Source organism: Crocuta crocuta, unplaced genomic scaffold (genome assembly GCF_008692635.1).
Source record: "Crocuta crocuta isolate KB4526 unplaced genomic scaffold, BGI_CrCroc_1.0 scaffold246, whole genome shotgun sequence".
Classification (NCBI taxonomy): Eukaryota; Metazoa; Chordata; class Mammalia; order Carnivora; family Hyaenidae; genus Crocuta; species Crocuta crocuta.
In genome coordinates, this window is record NW_027531902.1 from 5,178,840 (window position 1) to 5,201,206 (window position 22,367).

The following is a 22,367-nucleotide window of genomic DNA, read 5'->3' on the forward strand; positions in this document are numbered from 1 at the left end:
ATAACTCTTCAGGGGGCCCGGGGAGGCTGATTTATGCATTGTAGGGCATTTAGCAGGACCCTTGACCTCTACCTACTAAATTCTAATGATAGCCCCCACGCCCCCCACCAGGTCCTAGCAGGTGAAATTACTCCCAGTTAAGAAGCACAACCCTCAGCCCAGAGAACCTTGCTCTGTGATACCAGCCTGAGTTGCCGAGGCATTCTCAGAATCCCTGATTCTGACGTTTAGATATGGACTGGATGGTGAAAGATTTCCAGTCACCTTCCCTGCAAATCACTCCTCTGGCCATATTTCTGCAGCGCTTCCTGTCTGCGCGTCTCTCCAGGCTTCTGCTCATTCATGTGCCTGTCAAAGGCCCGGCAAGCTTTTCTCCAAAAGCCTGCCTGTGTCTCTTTCCTTCCAGTTCCTACCACCTTTCTTCATTCCAGCTTCCATCACCTCTCACCTGGCCTGTTGGGAGAGCCTCTGCATAAGGGCTCCTTGTGTCCTGTCTCTTGCTCCTCAGTCCCAGCTTCATGTTGCCCCAGAGCCAGATTCCTAAACACATGGCGCTGGCCATGCCATTCTCTCCTCTGCAGACTTTCCTAAGTCCCTATGCTGCTGCCCCCCGGCAGGGGTCAGCAAGCATCTTATTACAGGGTTAGTATGGGGCGCCTGGCTGGCTCATTGAGTAGAGTGTATGGCTCTTAATCTTGGAGTCTTAAATTCACCACCCAGTGTGGAGCCTACTTAAAAAAATTTTTTTAAGGGTTAGACTGTAAATATTTTAGGCTTTGTAAACCAAATCAGAGATATTATGTAGGTACTTATATAACCATTTCAAAATGTTCAAAACCATTCTTAGCTCATGGACTGTGAAAAACAGGTGGTGAGCTGGATTTGGCCATAGGCTGCCACTTGCCCATGTCCGGTCTGGTAAATAAACTAGGTGACTGTTTATTTAAGGCTCTGGATGATGGTAGGCCACACTGCTCTTCCCTACCACGTGTCTTTGTGCTCCCTACATACTATCCCCCACCCCACTCCTCCTTACCCCCCGCAGGCAGCCTCCTCTCCCAGGCCAGCTGCCTGCGTTCATGCCCTTTCCTCACCTGGATTGCCCTTCCCGAGCCTTTTCTGCCTATTGAAATGATAGCCCTCAAGATACTCTCAGATGCCACCTCTTGTATGATGAAACCTTACCCTGTTCCAGAAGCTAAGAGTTACATTCTCTACCTTCTGTGCTTTTCCTTTCTGCCTCCACCAAGGCATAGATTTCACCCTCCTTTGTATGCTAATTGCATACCTGCCTCACAACCCCAGGGGACCGGGAGCCTGCTAACAGTGAACACTGTGCCCCTTTATGACCCCAGCACCTTTTTCAGAGTGGAATAATGGCAGGCAGTCCTCTATTGAGCCCATGCGTGAAGCATTTTATGTTCATCCGCACCAACCCATAAAGGTATTGTCTCCATTTTGCATATGAAGAATGTGAGATGCAGAAAGGTTAAGTTGAGTTACCCGAGATCTTACTGCTACTAAATGGTAAAGCTGGCATCCAAACTAGGTCTCCCTAATTGCAAAGCCTGGCCTCTTAACTACTGTATTAGAGACAGCAGGGACTCAGCAAAGAATGGTGCTGTTGAATCATACCTCACCATCTGAGTTTTGCATACCTATAAGTCACACTTAAATGTGACTCCTTGAATATCGCTGATAGGTTCTGGCTGCCTGCCTGATCACTGACTTCGTTGTCTAAATAAGGACCATGCTCTCCTGTATTTTATTCACTTTATGTTTCTAACCTGCAAGCCGGGTGTTTTGAATTCGTTTTCTGGGGATTTTCCCCTCAGTGAGGTCCCTGATCATTGCACTGAGAACTGGCTTTGAAATCCTGCAGTGCGAACTAATGGAATACCATTTTCACATAGAGCCGGACAGACTAGGAGAAACAAACTGAAAGAGGATAATCTAGTCTTAGAATTTATGAGCTTCCCTATCTGAAAGTTTAAATTTCAACTTCTTTTGATCTTTGGGTTTATGGTGAGTTTTAGTAGGTTGTTCTTTGTCCCTGGAACTTAGTATGCTTTCCTCCTTCTACTAAGAAAGATAGCTAAACACTTGCCCCCCACCCCTCGAAGCCTTGAGGTGAGCTTCGTCTTCTGCAATGTAGTTGGACTGGAATAGGGACGGAACGATCCACTGCCAATGCCGTGACCACAAACACCCCGCCCATGGGAGCTGTTTCCTGTCTTATACAACTTATCCCACGAGCCGCCACAGTGAACAGTGGGGGATAGGCTGTGTGTGTGAGCCCTGAGTTTCCTGAAGTGATGTGGGAACAAACAGGTGCCAGCCCTCTGCCGAGGGACCTCATGGCAGACTTTTTGGTGGCCCCATCCTATTCTTCCGACAGACCTACGCGGTACATAAATGTGTGTTCATGGTATTCGTGGTGAGAAGAAAAGAGAGACATCGTAAAACTCTTCAGCTCTTCTCTCTGGTGTTTAGACGCAAAGTTTACCTTCAAAAGCTCCACAGCACCATTGCTGAGATAGGAGGGTCTCCAGGTGTGCTCTTTAGCTGTTTCTGGTTCACCCCAGAGGGACCCACAGCCTGCTGCTTTGCTCACCACCTTGGGGTTGTCTCCCTTACCTCCTCCACCTCTTTCTCTGCTGTCTGCTCCCTCCTGTCCCCGGAGCTAACTGCTAGCAGCCTCAGCCGTTGTCGTGTTAGATGATTTCAAGCCTGCAGCGGGACAGGCAGTGCGGCCTCCTCGCTCTCTCCTTTCACTTCCACAGTTGATGTGACGGCTGCATTCTCCTGGCAGAGCCACTCCAACACCAGGTCAAAATAGTATGTGGGGTTTGTTTTAACTTTTCTTGAAGGGACAAAATCTGCACAGAGTCCATTCTTTAGGGGCGCCTGGGTGGCTTGGTCAGTTGAGCATCCAACTCTTGATTTCGGCTCAGGTTATGATCTCTGGGTCATGAGGTGGAGCCCCGTGTCAGGTTCCAAGCTGAGCATGGAGCCTGCCTGGGATTCTCATTCCCTCTCTCTCTCTCTCTCCCCGTCTCTCTCAAAATAAGTAAATCAACATTATAAAACAAAAAGTTCATTCTTTATACATACCACTCCTCTATCGAGTCAGGGTTGCCTTACCTAAATTTCAGACTTGCGGCTCCTTTCTCCCAGTGTTGGTTTTTGTGAATTTTGTTGCTGTTTTTCTGAGAGAGCCTCTGAAAATCGGCAGCAAAGAGGCCAGTTTGTTTAATTTAAATACACTGCAGCAAAATGAAGGTAATTGTCCACAAAGGCCATCTGCTACCTGGCAGGTATCCATGAGTCAGAGAGAGAGAGAGAGATGGAAACTAAAATGTCTCCTTCTGTTACCATGATAACAGCTTAGCACAGAGTTTCAGGTGGGTCTGTGTGTGTGCAGAGGATACAGTTATCAGTGCTCCATAGAGGGCACTGACTCAACATCAGGCTTTTCACCACAAGCCACTCTGGGCTCGATTACCTAGCTGTAGTGTGTACTAAGGAGATAATGAAACACTGCATCCCTGTTCCATGAAGAAAAGGAAGGGAAAGAAATGGTATTTATGGAGCCCCTCCTGTGTGCCAGGCACCATGGTGGGGATGCCTACACACAGCCGCGCGTGCTGCAAATCTTCCTTCTGCTGAGGATAGTGCTGTTTTCCCTTTGTGGCTGACTCTCTCTGCCACAGCCTGTGAGCTCCTGTCTCTGCTCACAGTGTCCTCAGGTCACCTTCTCTGGCACACTCTGCATCTGCTTTGGCTCCAATATTAGATTTGTGTCATAGACAAGAGACTAAGTCATGATCCCTGTACTCCCCTGTCAGGTCTCAGCTGAAACACCGCTTCCTTCTGGCCTCGGCAACACCACGCTGTGGCTGGTTTCCCCTCACAGTGCGAGGCCATTAGACGCCCTGGTACCAGTCTTCGCCTTCCTACCAATTTATTAGGAATCTTGTGACCTCTCTGGGCCTTGGTCTCTTCAACTATATAATGAACGTTGGACTGAAAGGCTATTTTCTTGGGGTCATGAACATTCTGAAATTATAAGCAGAATTTCTGAGTCCTTTTCTTAGAATGTGATGCCTAGTTTTGTCAGGTTCTCAGAGTCTTTTGCTAATTTAGAGGAAGTGAAGAGCCACCAGACCAGAGAGCGTCACAGGATGTAACATTTCTCGAGCTCTGTATTTCTAACAGAATTGTTTCTACTACAAGGGACTTCTGCATTCGGAGAACCTGAGTGACAGGGCATTTATTGTGTTCAGTTATTGGTGACTGGCCCGTGCTGCTTTCAAGCCTTTGTTATAGGTTGTATTACAACCAGATCCCACTGTCCTTGCGTCAGGAAACCTTCAGACACCAAGTAGCGTATTGCAAACCTTCCCCAGCTTCCCCAGGCTAACCCCCCTGTTCTGGCAGCTCAAACCCAGAGGCACGAGATTGTTTTATGCCCGCATTGGAGAGCTTAGCCCTGCCCTCTGGAGCCACCTGCCTAGTTCCTCCACCTTTACTGATTTCTGTGTGATTCTCAGGTTCCCTACAACCTCAGGGTTCCAACTGCGATGCTGCCCCCAACCCTCTCCTGTGACTGTTTATTCTAGATTGCTTTGCAGTGACTGGAGTGCTTGGCAGTCTCTGTGGGGAGGTCCTGCCTGCCTGGATGGAAAACCCATCTGCGCCTCTGAGACAGGGTGACATTTCACAGTGCAGTGCTCCAGGTAGCTTTCTAGTGTGTGTATCTGTCTGGCCCAGACCTGTCAAGAGGGCAGAGAATGAACAGACCCTACGCGGGATCGTAGGTGACTGTCAGCATGCCCAGAGTGCTGCGCTGCAGACGTGGTCTCAAACGCCGTGTGCTCTGTACATTCCAGAAGGGCCTTACTGAAACTCTGTGTGTCTTGAGCTAGAAGCGTCCTTGTTACAGTCACCTGCTCCCTGCAGCTCCTCAGAGGCTCTGTTTGCAGGTGTCTAGATGGGCAGCATCTCTGGCACTGACTCTACTAGTGAGGGAAGTGAGTGAGTATAGAACGTGCCGTACGTGACCCTGAGATGGCTGTGGGACCGTCAGAATATCCTCACGGACAGCTTGTCCGTGACTGGAGCAAAGCCACGACTACTTGACGTTTCTGAGATGAGGTAACTTGGCCAAAGACAGAGAATCATAGAATTTTAAATCTGGAAAATTATTCAGAGATCGTCTGCTTGACCCATTCAATTTATAAATGAGAAGACTGAGCCCCAGAAAAATCAAAAGGCATGTGCTGTACAGTCAGAAGAAAATCCCAGGTCCCCCGACTTCCAGGCCATGTCCTTCCCGCTGAGCCACGCTACCTCTTTGCGTGTCCACCCTGGAGTGGTGAAGAGAGCTAGGATTCCGTCTCCAAGCCTGCAACTTCCCCCTCCTCTTCTGAGAGTCTTTGAATTGGCAGCAGAGTCGTCTCTAAGGCCTGTGGTTATTGACAAAGCAAAGAGGTTGGGCCTTGGGCATCAGGACAAGCTCCTTTACTCAGGGACTTAGGCACGTTCTCTGGTCAGGGAAAATGTTTTGTGACTATATATCCTTGCCTCTATTCTCGTTCACAGTCGTCTTTCCTTGAGTCACTGGGCTCGATCTCTCATATTCTACAACCCTCCCTTCCATTCTTCCTCAATCAAATGCCTTCAGGTGGGACTGACCCAATAGTGTATCAAGAAGAAAATCAACCTGAGAATATGAGTTACCTATTTACCTACTTACCCAAAAGTTACTTACTTACCCAAAAACCTAGTGGCTTCATGGAATAAATACTTATTACTTCACAGCCTCTGTGGACCTGGAGTCCGGGCACTGGTCCTCATGAGCTGAGGGTCAGGGTCTCTCACAAGGACTACAGGCATCTCAAGGCTCAACTACTCACATGTCATTGGCAGGATGCTTCGTGGGCTGCCAGACTGAGGGCCCCAGTTCAATGCCAGCTGGAAGCTGCCTCAGTTCCTTGTCACATGAGCCTCTCCACGAGGTGGCTCACCAGATCACAGCTGGCTTCATTAGACTGAACAAACAGGACAGAGAGAGAGTGTGTATGGGCAAGACCTAAGTCACAGTCTTTTATAACCTGATCTCAGAAGTGACATCCCAGTCTCCTGACTCAGTAGCAGCAGTCACTATGCCCAGCCCACATTCAAAGAGAGGGGATTAGACAGGAGTGTGACAGCGGGGAGCAAGGTCATTGAAAGCCATCGCAGAGGTCTGCCCACCAACCACATTTACTCATCTCATTAAGTATCTCACACAAAGCTTTATCGATGACTGATAGATTTAGCGCTCCCTGGAGATTACTGCCTGCTCTGGCTACATTCCCACTTTCCATTACTGAAGGAAAAGGGTCAGAAACTTGATACACCTCATTGTCATTTAACAAACATTTATTAAGCATTTACATGTGCTCAGCACAATGGTAAGGAAGATAAAATTTGAGAGGTGAGGTTAATGCTGTTCCGAGTTCTGGGGAGCATGTCAGGAGCCTGAACCTAGAGGAGGTGACCATGAAGCAAATGCCCAGAAGGGCAACGGGAGCCAGTCTGACCACACCGGGTGTGTAGAGCTTCTGGCAAGCGGACAACAGGCAGAGAGGCCTGCAGGCATGGGAGAGAGCCAGGCTTTCTGTAGATGCAGTAGATGTAGATGTACACTTAGATGTAGTCGCCCATTCTTCTGTTTCTTTCTGTCTAAACCACCCAGTGGCAGTCATTGGCATCCTGCACCCATGTGTCCCTTCTCCCAAGACCAATCCCAGCCTCTAGGCCTTCCTGAAGCCATGGCCCCGGGCCTCGGGCCAGACTTGAAGCATGTGTGTATCGATTGTCTGTGGTTTGTGCCTCTCCCGGGGCAGCTGGGATTTATTGACCTACCAGGATGCCAAACTGGTGTTGCTCTGCCAGAGCCAGAATTCACACGGGGCTCTGGAGGGTTCCATCCCAGCATTGTTGTCATCCAACATGACCCTAAAGCCAAGGGCTGGCGCTCGAGATCCACTGGGGAGAATCATGCCTTCCCAGCAGTCTTCACTTTTCTCTTTCTACTGCTCTGAACAAAGACAACTTCTGGCGCCTGTTTTTCTATCTTCCTCGGAAGGCATGTCCTGGGCACTGATCCCAGGAAGAGGACTTGATTATTCCCAAGCCGATGGTAGACAGTAGGTTTCATTTTCTGACTCTAGAGTTTTAGCCACATGTGGCTGGGCACCTTGTGCATCCCTTTTGCCTCAACCCCCATTAGCATTTTCCTATTAAAATGTTTTCAGAGGTTCAGTTTCATGTTCTTAAAAAGCAGCCTAGTTTATCCTGGGTCTTGCGACTCTGACATTCAGTCCTCAGGCAGCGGTGCCTGACCCGGATCTCGCTGAGGGAGATTTATGGAATACTTGCCACGTGCTTAATGCTGGGTCGGCCCTCTGAGGGGACGACAGACAACTGTCCCGCAGTGAAGTGCATTTGAATTTCATAAGCCACATACTCAGATACGCAAAGAAGAAATCTTTAACTGGACTTAACTCCCCCTTGAGTGCTCGCTATCTGAGCTGGACTCAGTCTGGGCATCTCCAGGCAAACTCTGAAGCCAATCATCCCAGATTCTTAGCCCCCTTCCTGCACCCGAGACCGGTGCTGTGCCCTGGGGACTGTGCTGGGTGCCATGGCATCAGGGGAGGGGTGTCCATGGCTCCAACTCTGTGTGTACTGAGGCAGTCTGGCCCTTTGCCTGTGGCCTGCTTCTTCCAGGCAGCAATCCTTGCTCCGCGCCCAAGGCAGCTGAATTCATAGGCTCCCCCAGCAGCCAGGACGCACACATGATCTCGGTTAGGCTCTAACTCCTCCGTGACTGAGAGACAACTTCAGGCTCGTTGCTTCTGCGGCTGGGAAACCATCGGCTACAGGGATGCATGGGGTCCTTCCTTGATTCGATCTTCCCTCCATGCCCCTCAGCTCTTGGAAGCCCAAGAAGGGCCGGGGCTTGGCCAGGGTCCCCCGTGTCTGTGATCCCCTGCATCCCACCCTGTGCTGGCTCGTAGGGCTTCCCTGCAGAGACACATCACTGCATCACACTTCCTTGCACAACGTTTTTCTGCACATTCTCCTTCCTCTTCCTCTCTCCAAGCTTTATTACCTCGTTCGGATTGGGGCTGGAACTGCTAGATCTGGCTGTTCATAACCACTTTCCAAACCAGAGTTAACTGCATACTTTATTATTTGTCCCCTCTCCCCCCAGAATGGCCAAAAATAGGGGATGATGGTAGTTATAGGGTAAAAGGTAGAGGTGATTCCCCAAAATACAGTGATTAATATGTGGTCATGATTAATACTAATACAATAATTAATATGTTATTCAACCAAAACCACATGCCTGAGATGTTTATAAACTAGTTGGGAAGAAAAAATATATACCCTGAGAAAAGTAAATGATAACAAATGTTTCATATACACTGACAAAAATAAAATATTTCACAAGATAGAACATGTTTAATTGTCAGAAGAAAGCTATAAAAGGTAAACAGCAAAAATGGCAAAAAGAGATTTCATAGTATTTCATTGAATGGATAAACCATATCCTGTTAATCCATTCACCAGTCAGTTGAACTTTCAGTTATTTCCACTTTAGGCCTGTCAAACTGTAGCTACTGAACATTTGTGTATGAGTTTGGGGTGGGCATGTTTTCGTTTCTCTTGGGCACATACACAGGGGTCACATTGCTGGCTTACATGGTAAGTTTATGTTTACCATTTTAAGAAACTGCTTACCTGTTTTCCAAAGTAGTTGTACCATTTTACAGCCCTGTCAGCAATGTGTAAGTGTCTCAATTTTCTAACATCCTTGTTCATCTTTTTGATTGTAGCTATTTCGGTAGATAAGTGGTATCTCATTGTAATTTCAATTTTCGTTTCCCTACTGACTACTCATGTTGAGCATTTTTCGTGTGATTATTGCCCATTTGTACATCTTCTTCAGTAAAATGTCTATTCAAGTCTTTGCTCGTTTTGTAATTGGGTTGTTTGTTTTCTTATTATTCAGCTCTCAGAGTTTTTTCTATGTTCTGGACACAAGTTTGTTTTTTATTTTTTTAGTTTCTTTTTTTTTTTTTTCATTTCTGCTTTATTGATATACAAGCTTGTAAAATTTTTTTTTAATGTTTATTTTTGAGAGGGAGAAACAGAGCACGAGTAGGGGAGGGGCAGAGAGAGAGACACACAGAATCTGAAGCAGGCTCCAGGCTCTGAACTGTCAGCACAGAGCCCAACGTGGGTCTTGAACCCACGAACCACGAGATCATGACCTGAGCCAAAGTCAGTCACTCAACTGACTGAGCCACCCAGGTGCCCCGCCGTTCTCATTTTCTTTAAATTTTTTGAAGAACCTCTATACTGTTTTCTATAGTGTCTGCACCAATTTGCATTCCCAGCAGTAACACACAGGGGTTCCCTTTTTTCTGGGTCTTCACCAGTACTCCTCCCTTACCTTTTCGATAACCTCCTGACAGGTGTGAAGTGATACCTCATTGTGGTTTTGATTTGCATTTCCCTGAGCACCTTTTCATATACATGTTCACCATGTGTATATTTTTTTGGAAAAATATCTGGCTTCTCGGTCCATTTTTAAAAATTATATTTCTAAAAAAAAATGTTCATTTATTTTGAGAGAAAGAGAGAGTTCATGTGTAAGTGAGAGGGAAAGAATCCCAGGCAGCCTCCTCACTGTCTGCACAGAGCCTGACACGGGGCTCAATCCCACCAACTGGAGATCATGACCTGAGCTGAAATCAAGAGCCAGACATTTAACCACCTGAAGCACCCGGGAACCCCTGCCTTAGTCCATTTTTTTTAATTAGATTGGGTTTTTGTTTTTCTTTTGTTTTCTTTTGTTGCTGTTGGGTTGAGTGAATTCATTGTATATTTTGGATATTAACTCCTTATCGTATGTATGATTTGTAAATGTTTTGTCCCATTTAGTAGGTTGCCTCTTCATTTTGTTGACGGCTTCCTTGCCGTGCAAAAGCTTTTTACTTTTGATGTGGCTCCACTTGTTTGTTTTTGCATTTGTTGCCTTTGCTATTGGTGTCACATTCAAAAAGTCGTTGTAAAAACCCACAGGTTCTTTACCCGATATAATTTGCAGATATATTTTCCCAGTCTGTGACTTCTCTTTTTTTAATTTTTTCTAATGTCTTTTTTATAATATTTTTATTGAGATAAAATTCACACACCATACAATTCACTATTTTAGAGTCTATAATGCCGTGGTTTTTAATATAGTCACAGAATTGTGCAGCCATCACCACAGTTGACTTGAGAACATTTCCTCATCTGCCGAAAGAACTGCACATCCTTTAGCACTTGCTCCTCATTTCTCCCAAGCCCCCAGCCCCAGGCAGCCACGAATCTACTCTCTGTCCCTATGGATTTGCCTGTTGTGGACGTTTCATATAAATGCAATCAGATAATATTCAGTCTTTTGTAACGGGTTTATTTTACTTAGCGTAATATCTTCAGGGTTTGTCCATGTTGTAACGTGTATCAGTCCTTCATTCCTTTACCTGCCGAATTGTATTCCATTGACCCTTGAACGGTGGTGGGGGTCTTAGGGGTACTGACCTCCTGCACAGTTAAAAATCTGTGTATAACTTTGGCCTCACCCCAAAACTTAACCACTAATAGCCTACTGTTGATCCATATGTTACCCATAACATAGTCAGTTAACACATAATTTTATATGTAATATGTATATGTATTCTTACAATAAAGAGAGCTAGAGAAAAGAAGATATCATAAAAAAATAATAAACAAAATACATTTACAGTATTGTGCTGTATTTATTAAAAAAAAATCGTGCCTGGGTAGCTCAGTTAGTTGGTTAACATCCAACTCTTTTTTTTCTTCACAAATAGTTTATTGTCAAATTAGTTTCCACATAACACCCAGTGCTCATCCCCACAAGAGCCCTCCTCCATGCCCATCCCCCCTCCCCCCCACATCCGTCAGTCCTCAGTTTTTGTCAGCATTCAAGAGTCTCTCATGGTTTGCCTCTCTCCCTTTCCCCCACCATTTGCCCCCTTCTTCTCCCCCTTGTTCCTCAGTTAAGTTCCTCCTAATCCTCCTATACGTGCAGACATATGATATTTGTCCTTCTCTGCCTGACTTATTTCGCTCAGCATAACACCCTCAAGGTCCATCCATGTTGCTACACATGGCCAGATTTCATTCTTTCTCATTCCCATGTAGTATTCCATGGTATAGATAAACCACATCTTCTTGATCCATTCGTCTGTTGATGGACACTTAGGCTCTTTCCAGGTTAACATCCAACTCTTGATATCAGCTCAGGTCGTGATCTCATGGCTGTTGAGATCAAGCCCCACATCAGGCTGTGTGCTGAGCATGGAGCCTGCTTGGGATTCTCTCTGTCCCTCTCTCTCTCTCTCTGCCCTACACCCACTCACATATACTCTCTCTCTCTCTCGAAATAAACATTTTTTTTTAAATCCACTTGGAAGTGGAGCTGCACAGATCAAATCCATATTGTTCATGGGTCAGCTGCGTTCCACATTTTATTGAAATCATCGGTCAGTTGATAGACTTGAGTTGTTTCCACTTTTAGCTGTTACGTAGAATGCTGCCATAAATACTTGTGTACAAATTTTTGTGCAGACCTGGGTTTTCATTTCTCTCAGGTATATACACATAGGAGTGGATTTGCTGGGTTGTGTGGCACTCAGTGTTTAATCTTTTGAGGAACTGGCAGGCTCTTCTCTAAAGCAGCAGGAACACACCATCTTCCGTTCCTGCCAGCAGCGTGTGAAGGTGCCAGTTTCTCTGCATCCTTGTCAACACTTGGTATTATCTGCCTTGTTTATTTAGCCATCCTAATGGATGTGAAGTGGTATTTCATTGTGGTTTTGATTTGCATCTCCCTAGTGGTTTGTAATGTCAAGCATCTTTTCATGTGCTTATTGGGCATTTGTATGTCTTCTTCGGAAAAGCATCACTTCAGACCCTTTGCCCATTTTTAAATTAGGTTACTTGTCCTTTTGTTATTGAGTGTAAGTTTTCTTCCTATATTCTAGATAGAAGCCCCTGATCTGATAGACAATGTGCAAAAATCTTCTCCCATTCTATGAAGTGTTTTATTACCTTCTTAAAGGTGTCCTTTGAAAGAAGTTTTTAATTTTGATGAAATCAAATTTGTCATTTTATTTTGTAGCTTATATTTTGGGTGTTGTATCTAAAAAGTCATTGCTTCATCTTCTAAGAGTTTCATGGGTTAGTTCTTATATTTAGTATGAGCCATTTTGAGTTCATTTTGGTATATAATGTGAGGTAAGGGTCTAAGTTCCTATCATTTGTATCATGGGAAGATCTCAGAAAGTATGCTAAGTGATAAAAGCAAATTGCAAAATGATATGCACAGTATGATACCATTCATGCAAAATTTAAAAGTGTGAAATATCATGGATTATTCATAGTTATATATGTACACATAGGAAAAAAAAATCACCCCAAAATCTTTGATAATTGTTGCCTCTGAAGGGATGAGAGGAGAGACCGGGACCGGACACAATTGGTGGTCAAGTAGATCTTCGGACTTCTCTGCAGTGTTTTTAGGTTGAAGTGAACTTGACAAAATATGAACAATTTTCAGTGTGGGTGGTTTATTATACTTTTTAGCTTTCTGTATATTTTAAATTTCTCAAGGTACGTATACACACGCTCGCACAAATCAAAGAGTTAGCGAACGAGCCGTTTCTCTTCAGCACAACACCCACGCCGGCCGTAGCACTGAGGGGAGCCTTTGTGCTTCTGGCCCGTCAGCGTGTTTGGGGCAGGTTCTGTTGTGCGGGGTGTTTCTGAGCTAGATCCCAGAAAGAGAAATCCCTTCGTTTGAACTCAGTTGCACACTTCGGCTTGCATTTTCCCAGGTTTGCTTCCACAGAGAACCCGCCACGTGGCACACCCCGGTTCCAAATCTCAGGGGAGCTTCCTTTACCTAGAGTCTTAAGTGCTATCCCACTGCTCCCGGCTCTCTCCAGCGCTAGGCCCGAGCCTTCACAAGGGAAGTGCAGCTTCCACTAAGCATGTGTCCGTCCTCACCTGGGCTCCACGGGATGCCCTCAAAGCCTCACTGGGTGCCTTTGACAAGCGCACTGGCCTGGCCTGGCCCTGGGAGGCGGCCTGCGGGGGAGCCCCTGACGCCCTGGGGGTTCCTGCGGCCTGGGAGCCGCGGGGGGGGCATGGGAGCAGACGCACTCTCCCGGCATCTCCAGGGGCTGTGCTGCCTGACACAAAGCTCCTAGTCTTTTCTCTGTGTTTTTCTGCCATAAAATTGGTACAAAAACATATGCCCTTTCTATTCACAAGTTATCGTGAGGGTCAAGTGAGATAATGTCCACAAATGTGTCTGCAAACAAAAACGAAAAGATGTTTGTGTATCATTTTGCAACTGTGAGGCCCCAGCGGCTCTCAGATCCTGGACCCAGCTGCTTTGCTCAGGCGGTCCACCTGCAGGGACCCCCGTCCATGCTCGTAGCCTCTGTTTTTCCTCCCCGTTGTAGGCCAGTCGAATGGGATTCTCTTCCTTCTCCCTCCCACACCTTCCTTTCTGTTTTCCTTTTCTTCCTCTCTGCAACCTGGAGGCAGCCTGACTCCTTCCTTTCAAATGTGATCACGCAGTGCTGGCCGGCCTGCTGAACCCGCGGTCTCGGCCGGCTTAGACTGACTGAGTAAAAGGACCTTCTTCCCCCTCAGAGAGGTAAGATAGCTGAGATGACATGTTTTATCTCTTTGATTCTCCCAGGCTCAGGCCACAGGATCACCACACACGTCCCCCACGCACGGAGGCGGCCGCCCAATGCCCATGCCTGTCCGCTCAACGTCTGCTGGCTCCACCCCCACCCACTGTCCACAGGACCCCCTGAGCGGAGTGGGGGGAGACATGCAGGAGGCCTTCGCACAAGGTGAGATTTCGGAGCAGAGCTCAGTGGAGAGCTAGAGGGGGTTGGAAACGTGAAGAAGACTCCTACTGAGATTTTTCCAGCTTCTTTTGTGTGCTTAGCTTTAAATGATCAGATTTTCATATACAGTATAAGTAAGTCAAGTGCTGGTCCCGTCTCATTTAGATGCGCTGGTCTCCCAACGGGAAGCCTGCAGGCTTTGTGCGTTTGTGAGGAGCAGGCCTCTGGGGTTTCTGTGTTGTTGTTGTTTTTCCGGGTTATGGGAAGTGCCTTGTCCTTTAGGCTTTGCCTCCTCTGGAGGCATTGGATGGGATAATTCCTTAGGTCATGCTTTGCCTGGAAACTCATTAGAGCGAGTAAGAGAAGGAAGAGTGGAACTCTAAATAGGACCTTGCAGAAGGCACGTTCAGCACAGGATTGCAGCTGCCTGAAGAGCTGGCAGCCCGCTGTGTGTGGGGTTGGGGGAAGACGGCGCAGCTGAGGAAGTCCTGGTAGGGAGACAAAGAACGGCGTGTGGAGCCGCTGCAGAGTAAAGTCCCACCTCAGGCCGAGGGGCCTGGAATCCAACTCTCGTTCTGGACCCCAACTCTCTTGATGGTGGCTAAGAAGCGTGCAGCCAACAGGGTCCTACTCTTCAGGTAGAAGAGGGAGGAAAAGGAGGACTTGGGTGCCTCGTGCCCCTGATGTGCCCAGGCGTGGGTGGAGGTGCTGCAGCCCCATCTCCCCTAGGTGCCCTGCACTGTGTCCAGGGCCTGGCAGACTGAGGCGTGTGCTCGGCTCCTTTCTCTACGCCCACCCACCTGCCATCGCCGTCTGCTCTGACTGTCCTCAGGTACGAGGAGAAACCTCCGCAGTGACCTGCTGGTGGCCGCTGATTCCATCACCAACACCATGTCATCCCTGGTGAAGGAGCTCCACTCAGGTGAAGCCCAGAGCTCCTGCCCGGCCTCACGCCTCCCCTCCCATCCCTACGCCCTCCTCGCTTCCTCACCATGTGGTAAAACGTCATCCCGTAGCACACGCTACCTCAGTTCACCGCTCAGTCTTTTTGCCTTCTAGGAACACACTGACCGTCTTCGCCCAGAGAGCCTGTTTCCCACACGCGATCACACAGACACTGACACGTTATGTTTCTCTTAACAATGCACCTTGTAGATATGCACACAGTCCACGTCTCCCCTTACACACAGTTAGCCCCTTCCCTGCTTCACCCATCCCCCACCAGCTCTCCGTCCACAGACTCTCTCTCCCTAGGGCTGCTCGGCCGTCTCTTCCAAGGCTTTCCTGGATGACTGGAACTGAATCAGCCACAAAAGCTTCTGGACTTTTCTCCCAGTTGCCTTCCTGCTCTCTCCTATTTGATTTGGTTTTGAAACCCTGTTCTCTCCTTTTGTCCATGACTAGGCTCTGATTTCATGTGACGTTCGTGACCCGAATCTGTTGCTTCTTCGCTCCTCTGTCCAGTCTTCCCTGTGGCTTCTTCCTCAGTCTCTCCATCACTCAGCTATTTCAGTGACTTTCCAGACACCCTTGCCTCACTATGCGTCTTACATAAAACCCATGAAAGAGAGAAATAATAAAAGGCCATTCCCATAGCGTCACATTTTCAAGAGTCCCCATGGCTCTCTTCGTTTCATAACGCCAGGTATTTACTGATTGGTTTATGGTAGTCAGATTCCCAGGTTCCCTATCAAACACGTAGGTTCCCTTCCTAAGTGCTATGCATGGCCCTTCTTGGTTCTTTCCCCCTAATATAATGCTTTTAAATATGCTGAAGTCACTTAATAAGGTTATTAAATGAAAATATAAAGCAGTGTTTCCATGGACTGTTCAAACACATCCACTGAAATCATCAGTCCAGGCTCTTACGGAAGAGAAGCCTTGGGTATTTCTTCAGACCCCCGAAGGAGAAGCACACATCTTTAATGTTTTCGGGGTCTGGCCCATGGCTTCACTCTCAAATCTGCCAGTTTCCACTCAGAAGAGAGGAAGTGCATGGCCTAGGTTGGTTTTGTCAGTGCAGTTAAGATGCCAGTTCTTCCACGGAGGGGGTGTGAAGGTGACAGTGTCTCCATTCCAGACCCACTCCTCAGTCCTCACCACCCCTCTCTATTGTATTATAAACACACATAAATACAAGAGATGACTTCACAGGTGATTAGAAAGTCCCTTCCCTAATAGAGCTTCCCACAGATGGCAGAAATCCCACTTTTTGAAAGAATTTCAGGCCATGGAAATTAATCACGCTGTGCCTTGTAACTGCCTACAAGGGTTTGGACAAAATCAGTGGCTCTTGGGCTCATCACACTAGGTGAGAATGACTGGACACCATCAAACACACCGCACGCGGAGGCTGAATATCCTCACAAAACTAACAGGTCGTAGGGATACTCAGCAGTCTCTTCTGGTAGGAAAGGATGGGTTTAACAAAATGGTGTGATGTGTTTGGAAGGTACCTTAGCACAGTGTCTAGTCCCTTTCAGAAATGTAGTGACTGATTATCAGGAGTGGTTTGCTTGAAGTTGTGCATCCTGAAGGGGCAAAGCCGGTCCTAGAACTTAGGTCTGAAAAACCTGAAGCCGATGCTCGTACCACCACAGAGCCCTTCCGCCCACGCAGGACAAGGTGTCAGATTTACAGTCCCCCGAAGGCCCCTTTCACTGACACTCTGCTCTCTCGAGCCCTGAAGTCCACAGATGGCTGTGGACTAAGTCCGCACATGACACAGCATCTTTACAAAATGCAGAAATAGATTCCCTTTAAATGGAAGAGGCTTGCCCAACACCATCACTGTCAAGGGTTTTGTTAGGATGAAGTGAGATGTTCAGATTGTCTTTACATATTTTCCATACCATGTGAGCATACTGTTTACAGGCATAGCCTGGCCTCCTCATCTTTTTAAAAACATTTTCACAAATAATAGAATCTTATGGTTGGAAAAGATCTTTGAAGTCATTTAATCCAGCTTGCTGCCCGATATAAAAGTCCTCTGGGTATTTCCAGTGAGCTCATTCATGACCAGCTCTCATCATGAGGAAGTTCTTTCTTATCAGGGAGCCAAAATTTGCCTTTCTGTAAGCAATTTATCCTCATCCCACCCTCTGAAGCTACGCAGAGTAAGTTCAGCCCCTCCTACTCCTATTAATTTAGCCTTTCCAGTGTTTGATGACAGGTGACATGGTGTCCCTAAGTCTTCTCTTTAGGTGACCTTCTGATGTTCCTTCAGCCATTCTTTTTTTTTTTTTTTTGAGAGAGAGAGAGAGAGCATGGGAGGGGCAGAGAGAGAGGGAGAGAGAATTCCCAAGCAGGCTCCGTACTGTCAGTGCAGAGCTCAACAAGGAGCTCAATCTCACAAAACGTGACATCACGACTTGAGCCAAAATCAAGAGACCAAAGCTTAACAGACTGAGCCGCCCAGGTGCCCCTCCTTCAGCCATTCTTAATGTGACGTGGCTTTCACTTCACCATTTCACTCTCAGCCCTGGGAGGTGGCTGAGAGTTTCGAGGCCACAGTTCTAAGTGAGCTCCCGGAGCTGAGCACGCCCCTCCCTGCCATGGGGGGTGTGCTCCCTACAGAGCCCACCTCCCTACCGACTCTGCTGCCTGCTTCCCTGCTGCCAGCGCTGGGCTGGCTGCCTCTTCGCTATGCCTGCTTTGGCTCCGGGGGACTCCGGGGAAAGCAACCTTCAAGGGCATTAGCTTTTTCCACACAGCCACCTTGCTGTTCAGTCATTTTAAGTTTGTTATCAGCTAAAACTTCTAGTTTGGGGTTTTTTCTTTTTTAAAAAATGTTTTTTTAAGTTTATTTATTTTGAGAGAGACAGACAGTGTGAATGGAGGAGGGGTAGGGAGAGAGGGAGAGAGAGAATCCCAAGCAGGTTCCATACTTCCTGCACAGAGCCTGACGTGGGGCTCAAACTCATGAAACCAGGAGATCATGACCTGAGCTGAAAACCAAGAGTCCAACACTTAACCGAGTGAGCCACCCAGGCGCCCCCCTTTTGGTTGTTTTTTCTTGACAGAAGCTAGTGTTAACCGAGGTATTCTCCCACCATGTACTTTCATGGTTGCTTTCATGAACCTGAATGCAAGGTATTAGATGTATTCCGAGTGGGTGTCGTCCCCTTAGGGAAAGCAGGCCTGGAGAAGAGGCAGCCAGCCCCAGCCCAATCACCAGGGAGGCCAGCAACAGAGCCAGCAGCGGGGCGGGTGACCTCAGCTGTGCTGCCCCTAAGGACATAGGGCTTACGGGTAAACAGCGCTAGGATGTGCACCACGCAGGGCGCATACTAGCTGAGCGTCAGCACCCGTGGAGGCCTGCGACCATGAGCCTTTAGCTAGGGCTTCGTCCCGAGCCTGCTGAGTTACCGCCTTCACCCTCCTTCTATGCTTGTGCTGTGCTGAAGGGTCACTGGCCTCCTTGGACTTGTTTTCACAGCAGAGGAAGGTGCAGAGGAAGAAGAAGAGAAGATGCAGAATGGGAAAGACAGAGGTAAAGGCAGCTCACAGGACCCCTAGTTTGAGTGGGAGGCGGAGCTAGACAGCCCCTGAGGGAAATGGCCCTCCCTTTTGTTTCTGCTTTCCTTCCCTGGTGCCCCTTCCCCCAAAGCTTTCAGACCCCCACAGTTCCTTCTGCCTACTTTTCCCAACTGACCATCAAGGTTTTCCCTGGAGGTGGTGGTGTCAGGCGATGAAGAAAAGCCTCCTGATTTCCTGATACTATGATAGATGGTTCGGATATAGGAAGTAGATACCAGTGGAGCACAGAACATGACCCTTCACCTCCAGGAGTTTATAATATAGTTAGAAAGGCAAGACAGAGATATGCAGAATCAATAGGAGATAAAAATGAAGTAGCAGGAAAAGTTAATCATCAAACTTTGTGTGATTATAACTACAAGAAACATTTCTGAAAAGGAAGAGATTCTTGTAGGCAGAATAGCCAAATGGTTTTCTGGCCTCAGTGGAAGAAGGAAAAGCAATTTAAAAAAAGGTATCAGCGAAGGACAGTAATGCCTTCCTGGTTTTCTTATATATAAAACTTGCTTAATAACTTGTTATGTACAAGGGGCTGTGCTAAAAGATGTCCACATATTATCTCATTTGGTACTAAACAACCCTGTGAGACACATAACGAGGACCCTATTTTACCAGTGAGAAAATAGGCTAGGAGAAGTATAGATCATGTAGCTATCAGGAGGCAGAGATTCAGTGTGAACCGGGTCCTTCTGACCCCACACTCTTCATCTTCATGTGTCTGTGCTATGCTGAACACATAACATTTGAGAGTTAGTTCTTCGCTCATATGTTAATATGTCTATTTCTAGATTCCTCCAAAACATAAGCTCCACGAGGTAGAGATTTTAATCTGTTTTGTTCAGGATGTATCCCCAGTTCCCAGGAGAGTGCCTGGCACATAACGAGGTACCAGTAAATTATCAAATACAGGGAAATAGGCCAGGTGATGTACTAGAGAGTGCTTCCTCAGGGAGACAGCGGGAGTGGCCCCGAGGAGGCTGGGCTCTGGAACATGCGCCCCCTCTCTCCACCTGTGCCGAATGCTCTGCACGGAGCACACCCTTCCTGTTTGATTTCACAGCCCACGAGCAAGGATTCGAGATAGGGCGCAGAACGGTTAAATAACCTGCACAGATCGTAGCTGGCAGAGCCGGGATTCGGTGCCCATGTGGCTGGTAGACGAGGTGAAGTGAGAAGAGTCGTAAGGAAGGGGGGGAAGAAGTGGAGTGGGAGCTGCAGGCAAAGAAGGTGGGGAGAGAAAGGAGAAGTGCCCGGGGATGGGGTCTGCAGCGCTACCTGCCGCGGGGACTCGCGGGGACAGTTGGGGCAGGCCTTCAGAGTTTGCGGCCAGCACTGAGACTGGAGACACACGCGCCAGGTGCCACCGTTGTCCAGTGAGTCAGAGTGAGGCCTGTTAGGCAGTGGACGGGAGCTGTGGGGGATTGAGGAGAATGGCATGGCCAGCCGAATGTCGGAAGCATGGGTCAGCGGTATTTGAAACATCGAGCAGGGCTACAGGACTGGTGGAGAAGACCCACCCTCCTTGCCGAGAGCGGACGAGGAAGAAGGCAGAAGGGTTGTCGTGCAAGAGACGACAAGGGGAGGAGATGCACAGAGACAGGTTCACACTCTAAACACGTGATCCAGTCACACGCACACACACACAACCCAACCAGATCCTAGCGTTCATGTGCAATGTTCTTGGCTGAAGCCGTAACAGCTGCTGCTTTGGCCTCTCTTCCCGTTGACTCTCCCTTCCCGGTAGCTTTTCCCGTGGCTTCTCCTCAGCCTCCCTGCGTTCTGTGTGGCTCACGGAAGGCGGCCCTCACCACTTGGCATTGCCGTGACCATGGACTGCAGCCCTGGTCCTGGTTCAGGTCTGGGTGCGGGCTGCATCTCACACGGGGACAGGCGTGGTTTCCCTTGCCTGACGCCTCCCGGTCTCAGGGGCCTCTGTCCACACCTGCGTTCTCTACCAGCGTCTCTCCTCTCTGCCCCTCTTGCTCTTAGCGTCTCCCCAGCCCTCTCCCAGCGCACACACCAGCGTTTCTGTCTGTCCCCGTGAGACCCGAGGAAGCGCTTGAGTTTCCGTTGCTGTGGTGTTAGGTGCCATCCCAAGGAAAAGGGTGTTAAGAGCCAGGGTGAGACCTGGGTTTTAAACAAATGTTTGACTCTGGGCATTGTACAGGTGCCAGGAGGTATCTTTGTAGCTGAACTGTGGCAGGTTTGTGGGTGGAAGTACAAGCCAGGTATTTTTACGGATGGACGTTCTGATTGTCTGCCGTAGTCCAGACATGAGATTTTACTGTAGACCAACATGGTGGTAACTGCGGTCACCCAGGCTTTGGAGAACGGTGACTATCAACCAGAGAGAGAGAGAGGAGGTGTGCCGCGTTGGTGTTGAAATCATGCTGACCTAACATGACACAACTTGGTCAGCACCCCACCAGGTAGACATAGTCTGCTCAGTGCAGAAACCGTAAGAGCCAAGTGGGCACTTTTGAAGAATTCGTGACCAAGCCAGACTTCGCGAGCACATTCTCCCCTGCTTCAGCCCCCTCGCTGCCTTACCCCGAACCTCTGTCTGGCCGCATCCTGGGGAATGCATCTGCTCCCCTGAGGTGCCGCGCTGACTTCCCGTCCCCTCACAGCTCCCCTGTTGTGTGCAGAGTCCTTGTGGCCAGGACTACACAGATGAAACAGACTAACACTACTTCAGAGCCTGAAATTCATCTCGGCTGCTCCAGAGCTTCATTCTATGCTCCTTTGTCCTTCAGAGCTGCCTCTCCCAGAACCTGCCGCCCACGGTGTTGGGAGCTGCAAATCCAGTTTGCACGCTCAGAGTACGCTGGTGTGTGTCCAGTAGACTGACAGCAGCCGCCCTCTGTGAATTCTCAGGCTTTTGGGGGTGCAGGCAGTGTTCAAGATTTCAGGGTGAGCAGGAGTGATTTAGCAGTCCCAGGCAGATATGCCTGCAGGCAGGGAACACCGCCACTGTCAACACTTAATTCCTTCTCACCTCGGTCACTTTCAGAACCAGATGGGCCGTGCCCCCTGATGTAACTGCTCCCTCGATTTAGGGTGGCTTCATTTCCATTTTAGCAGTAGTATTTCCCCTCCCCCAAGAGACACTTGTTTCTCCATGGTCTTATGTTCGTTGCAGTTGTTGGTTGTAGGTAGTGTGACTCTTCCTGGCCCTTTTCATACCTGGTCGGGGAAAGCCAGCATAGAGGGGAGAAGGGGGAGAGGCAAGTCCAGAAGCCCATGGGTGCGTGGGCCGGTCAGTCCCCGGGGAGAAGATGCAGGCTGGTGGGACACCCCAGGTGTGACTCCGTGTGTTGTTTGTATCTGTGCTGCACAGGTTAGCAGAGGAGCCAGGACAGAGAGGAAGCGCGGGTGAGTACAGTGTTCTCTGCCCTCCCCACGGCCCCTTTCCCTTGTACGTAAGGTCTTCTTTTCCCTCCTCCCTTCCCTTGGTCTCCCTTTCCAAGCCAGCCATCCTCAAGGGTGGGGGTTCCAGTTAAGGTTTTCCTTAAAGAGCCCAATTGCACCTTTTTGCTTTGCCGCAGCCCCGCTATCATACCCCCTTGGCCCCTTTTCCAGGCTCTGACCGATTGCTCTACACTGGGCCCCGGCCTGGGCCTCAGGCATGGCTTGGTGTCACCGGTGTCTGGATGCAGCTGGCAGACCCAAGAGCTGCTTCCGGCCACCTCTGCCACCTTGCTGATTGCCCACAACCGCTTTTATTTTTCTCCCAGGGTCCATGTCAATGCCCCAGGCTCCCATGCCCAGAGCCATGGCCTGCCATGGAACCTGACCACAGACACGTATTTCCATCCTGCAAGGTCACGT

The 22,367-nt window shown here is 48.4% G+C and overlaps 1 protein-coding gene across 12 annotated transcripts in view; it reads left to right on the forward strand.

The window, feature by feature from the left end:
- Nucleotides 1-22,367, forward strand: part of DTNB (dystrobrevin beta) — a 208,887-nt gene that overhangs the window by 184,834 nt on the left and 1,686 nt on the right. For 4 of the 12 annotated variants that reach the window (XM_077774209.1, XM_077774210.1, XM_077774212.1 and 1 more), the window contains 4 exons: nucleotides 13,841-14,000; nucleotides 14,830-14,919; nucleotides 18,436-18,489; nucleotides 21,877-21,911. In XM_077774209.1, coding sequence (XP_077630335.1) covers nucleotides 13,841-14,000; nucleotides 14,830-14,919; nucleotides 18,436-18,489; nucleotides 21,877-21,881 — 309 coding nt within the window. In that variant the 3' untranslated portion in view covers nucleotides 21,882-21,911. The remainder of the gene's footprint in view (nucleotides 1-13,840; nucleotides 14,001-14,829; nucleotides 14,920-18,435; nucleotides 18,490-21,876; nucleotides 21,912-22,367) is intronic. The other 8 variants (XM_077774213.1, XM_077774216.1, XM_077774218.1 and 5 more) reach the window with 6 other exon arrangements.